Source organism: Apaloderma vittatum, unplaced genomic scaffold (genome assembly GCF_000703405.1).
Source record: "Apaloderma vittatum isolate BGI_N311 unplaced genomic scaffold, ASM70340v1 scaffold28275, whole genome shotgun sequence".
NCBI classification, from domain to species: Eukaryota; Metazoa; Chordata; class Aves; order Trogoniformes; family Trogonidae; genus Apaloderma; species Apaloderma vittatum.
This window is the reverse complement of record NW_009715885.1, coordinates 10333-15223: the sequence shown is the minus strand read 5'-3', so window position 1 is coordinate 15223 and position 4891 is coordinate 10333. Positions and strand designations below refer to the sequence as shown.

At 53.8% G+C, this 4891-nt stretch overlaps 1 protein-coding gene across 1 annotated transcript in view; it reads right to left on the bottom strand.

The window, feature by feature from the left end:
• The window catches only part of ENTPD8 (ectonucleoside triphosphate diphosphohydrolase 8), a 6942-nt gene extending 2272 nt beyond the window's left edge, over window positions 1–4670 (bottom strand). The window contains exons 1-5 of the mRNA XM_009869335.1: window positions 4548–4670; window positions 3547–3664; window positions 2875–3025; window positions 1678–1837; window positions 799–1032 (exon numbers count right to left, since the gene is read on the bottom strand). Of these exons, the coding sequence (XP_009867637.1) occupies window positions 799–1032; window positions 1678–1837; window positions 2875–3025; window positions 3547–3664; window positions 4548–4670 (786 nt within the window). The remainder of the gene's footprint in view (window positions 1–798; window positions 1033–1677; window positions 1838–2874; window positions 3026–3546; window positions 3665–4547) is intronic.
• Between the last annotated feature and the right edge of the window lie 221 nt (window positions 4671–4891).

Here is a 4891-nt window from a genome sequence, read left to right as displayed (position 1 = left end):
TCTTTCCCTCTCCCACGAAGGCAGAACAGGTTCAGGGACCCAGCATGTCCCTCTCCTGGCCAGGAGGATCATGAGCTCTAGTCTAGCTCAGTCTCTAGCTCCAGCCCCAGCTGGGGACACTACCTGAGACCTTCCTGGCTCTGCAGTGTGAGCAAACCCTTCTGCCTCAGCAAGGCTGCTTCTCCTGGCAAGGTGCAGCTCCATGAAGACCTTATTCCCCTCTGACCTTTCAAAAAATGGCCCAGGAAAGATCTGCAGTTCCCTTTTCTCAGGTCTGTGCAGTCACAGAGTATTTGGGATTTGGGGGGGGGCTACAGGGTCCCTGTTCCAATGCCCTCCTTAGAGCAAGACTAAATATATTGAGTCACTCAGAGCAGCCTGTTAAGGTCTGAATATCTCCAAGAATGACAACTCCACAGCATTTCTGGGTCCAATTCTGATATTTGACCATTCTTAATGGGAAAAACTTTGCTCCTGCCCCTGGTTGGAAACTTGCATGTTCCAGCCTATGCCTGTTGCCTCTTGTCCTGTCACTTTGCACGTCCAAGAAGAGCCTTTTCTACACCCTGTGCCATGCAGCTGTGTACAGCCAGAAGGTCTCTCCTGAGCCACCCCTTCTCACACTTCCCATGCTCCTCTCCACATCTGCCTACCCGTGCTCCAAGGAGTCTGTACCTGCTCTCAGTCCCTGCTGATGCCTCCCTGGAAGACCACTGCCCGTTCTTCTCTTTTGCTTTAACAGGTCTATGGTTGGGGTCATGAGATCAGAGTCCAACTACCTCCCGGTTCCCCTCTCACCACAATTAATTCCTTTGCCAGTCGCTTCAGCATCTCGTTCTGCCCGTAGCAGAGGTAGCTGTGTGTGTAGATGTCGTAGTTGTACCCGTACAGAGTGAACTTGGAGGCTTCAGTCCAGTTTAACGCTGAACCTTCGGGCATAAAGCTGATTTGAGTGGACGCTCCTCCAAGATCCAGCGCTCCCAAAATGTTGGCTGCCTCTGGACGAACCCACGTGTGTGCTTTGGGGGAGTACTGCCAAGGCGAGACAGGGGAGGAAGAAGACTAGTACAAGGCTGGGCTTACTTGCCCTGAGCAAAATTCTCATCACATTGAAGTCAATAGGGTTTTGTTACTAAAATCAATGGGTGTTCAGTGCAATTATTTCTGTACGTGAGGCCCCACCACCTTTCCTGCCCAACCAGCCTGGCCATTTATCAGAGCCAGAAAAAACAGAAATTGAACTCTCTGATGGTCCAGATGTGCCAACGTGCTGTGGGTTCACGTGACTCTGAGTCACCGGTCCCCAGACCAGAGCACTGGTGGGGACCTGGCTTGGAGGGATTGCCCTTCCTGAATAGCAGGCTGCAGAGGCTCTGGGGCAGAAGGAAAGACAGAAAAAGCAAAACCCTGGAAGCAAGCGGTCCCTGCTGGGCTGCACAGCCGGCCTCCCTGTCCCCAAGAGACCCTGTGTCCACACAGTGCAGAGATGTGCCCTTAGCTCTTAACACAGACACCCCGTTCCTGCTTTCTCCCTCTTCTTTCGCTGTAGGCACCAGCTGCTTCCCCATGCTCATTCCTGACAGCCGTTCATCCTTTCCTTCTGCACCAAGCCAGCTTCAGAAAAATCAGAAAAGCCATGTTAGTAAAGAAGGAGCGAGTGTTACACCTTTCTCCCACCTTAGTGAAGGAGTCCAGCAGGTAGTTGATGGTGATCCAGCCATAAGCCCCCTCCTCCTCTCCTGTAAGGATTTGAGCCCCTTTGAAAGCCACAGGGTACTCTTGCATGGTTTTGGCAACTTCAGCCAGGACTTGATCTGCCGCTGAGCTGTTCTGTTCCCTGAGAAGGACACATATCCAGCTACATCACTACTGCAGAGGAAACTCAAGGAAACAATCATCTGGGGTTTTTGTCCCAGTTCCACATACTCCAGCTTTTGCAACAAGTAGTTTATGCAAAACGATGTTTCCTGCTATGTAACTCGTCAAAGCTGCTTGTACAGAGTAAATCCCAGCTGTCTCGACTTGGCATCACAAATCTCGGAGCAACAGCAACCTTCTCCCTCCAGTGCAGCTCGATCCCAGTCACACAGAGGTTTGCCAGGCCACCCTTTCCTACCTAAGTGACTTTGTAGTGCCACTGGGGATCGCGCTGCAAAACCCAGGTTTGAACATCGACCACTAACTGCAGCAGAGCCAGGGCTGGTTGCTGAGCTCGAACGGGACTTTCAGGAAGGTGCCAGCCTGGCTTCAGACCTCAGACCCAGGGGCTGCTGCCATGTGCTTGCTCTCTGAAGCAAGGAACCTTCAGGCTATGACCCGGCTCCTTCCCAGGGAAGGGGTCTGATTGCCAGGACAGAGAAATAATGTTAGATATCTGCAACCGTAAAACCAAGAACCATGAAATGAAGGCTGACATTTGAAGAGAGCTGATATGGGCTGGTGAAAGGTAACAGCAGGTCCTGCAGCACCTTCTTGCCTCCTGCCTGTGCCCCACTCACCCACCAGCACCCACCCAGCGGGACAGACAGCACATCAACTCCCTTGTGTTTAAGAAATAACAAAGAGCAAATGAAGAGCTCTGAGAAGCATTTCTGGCTTGGAACTGGGGATGCAGCACCATCGTGGGACAGGAGGACCAATGATACCAACAGACACCTCTGAGCAGCCTCTCTGCCCCAGGGCTGGTCTCTCAGGAGAGCTCAGCCATGCATGTGTCCCCACTGGGCTCTCTTCTCCCTGCTCACCGGTTGCTTGCTCATGGCAGTGAGAGCTGGGAGCTCCAGGCAGCCTGGCCCTGGGCAGGACGCTGTGCCCTGGCAGTGGCTGCCTTCAGCTCAGCCACTGCCCCGTCACACCTGCGTCCCACAGCCATACCTCAGTAGTCTCATGCCTGCCGTTGCTCCGAGATAAACTGGGACGTCCCTCTGTTTTGCAGCAGGAACAACCTTCAGGGCTTTATCCAGGCACTCTCTGAGGGAATCACCGGCTTTTGAGGGATCGTTGGCATAGCTTGATATGCCTTGCCCTGGAAGAGAGTTGGGTTGGGACAGGCTGAGGGGAATGGCTGGGAGTAGGGATGTGGGAGTAAGTGGGCACAGGGCACTGAGGTCTGTCACCTCTTAGCCACAAAAGGTATTTTTCCAGGATCCCTTGGCCCCCCAAGACCTGACTGACCCATGCTTATGTTCCTCTCCTATGGCTTCCCCGTGTGTCCCATCCTTTCAGCGGTGTCCCCAGCTCAGTGGGTGAGACCTTCCCCAGCCAAGACAGCAGCCTGGGCAGCTGGGGCAGTCCAAGGTGGAGGAATGAAAATCCAGAGCAACACCAAGATGCTTCAGTCCCACCAAGGACAAGGGCACTATTTGGTGATGAGGACCCTCCAAGCATGAAAGAAGCCAGCAGGGAGTCAGGGCTCACCACGGTGCCAGCAGCACCAGTCTGATGGATGGAGATGCCCAACGTGGGCAGGCCAGCAAGAGGAAGGTCATCCCACCCACCACACAAACACATAGGGCAGCACTGAACCCGTGGCAGGGGGATACTCACCCTGTACGTCACAGGACAAGGTCTGGCTGACCACACCGGTGTCGTTCTCCTTGTCCGAATCCCACTCGTAGACAAACAGGGAGGTGTGGGACGAGCCTGCATCAAACACCATCCCATACTGGAACACTGGCAGGAGGAGCAGCAGCCTGGCCCTGGCCCCACCATGGTCCTGCCAGGTTGGTGGGGCCAGAGGATGCCCCAGAGGATGCATCCATCTCTCTGAGGCACAGCTCTGCACCGTGGCACAGCAGAGCGGTGGCCTCATCGTGGGCATTTCTTAAGGCAATGGAGGGACAATTTCATTCCCTCTCCTGATGTCTGTACAGCAATGCCAGCTCACACAAACATTTTCTTCGGCGTTTCCTCATGCTTTTTTGTTTTCTTTCTCGGTTACACACCTTTTGTGTCTACACTGACTCCACCTTGGGGCCAGAAACTCTCCCACCACCTCCAGTGCTCTCTGCTACCCCCATGGCTGCCACCAGCCTGGGCACGGGCTGGCAGGGCCACACCAGCCCCAGTCCAGGAGCACTCAACCTTGTGCTTCTCCCCCGCAAAGCCCTCCACCTCACCCTAAAACCATCCCAACCCTCTTCCAGCAGCCAGGGTGGGATACCAAGCTACAGGAGAGGGACAGGGAGGAGCTGTGACACTTGCGCTGTCGCGTGAGTAGGTTAGGACAGGCTGGAGGGAGCTGGCAGGAGCAAAAGCCACGGAGAGCTTCGGTGCCCTGGGAGGGGCTTTGCCCTCCCCATCTGCCCTGAGATAATCTCCTCAAAACACATCACCCGCATGTCATCGCTGCTAGGTTCAGAGATGGCTTCTGCTCCTTAACATTGAGGGACCCCCTGAATGTATTTTGGGAAGAAAACATCCATCCAGCTATTACAAAGTAGGTCCTACTAACTCTCCTTCGCCTCCTAACTCCAAAGATAAGCTGTTGACTCTGCTGAGGTGACTGGTCTCTGCAGAGGTATTCATGGACCTTCTTTTGGGCTCACCTTGACTGCGGGTGGCAGGGTGACATCTTCAATCTTCACCAGGCTGAGAACAAGGGCGATGATGGAGATTGTAACCAGTGCCCCAAGGATGGCAGTAATGAAGTGCTTCTTGTTAATGAACATTGTGGTGAAAGGTCCTGCAAAGGTCCACAGGGAAAAGGTGGTTGGACATGGCGAGCCAGGAGCAACACTAATCAGTGAGAGCTGCAAGATCAGCTCTTAAAGCTGTTCCCCGGCTGACATTGTCTCACTCAGAAATCCTGGTGGATAATCAGATCTTTCCCTGGAAAAGGTAATATCAGGATGAAATAGAGGGCCTAGAGGAAAGAGGAGCTGGTTGCCCA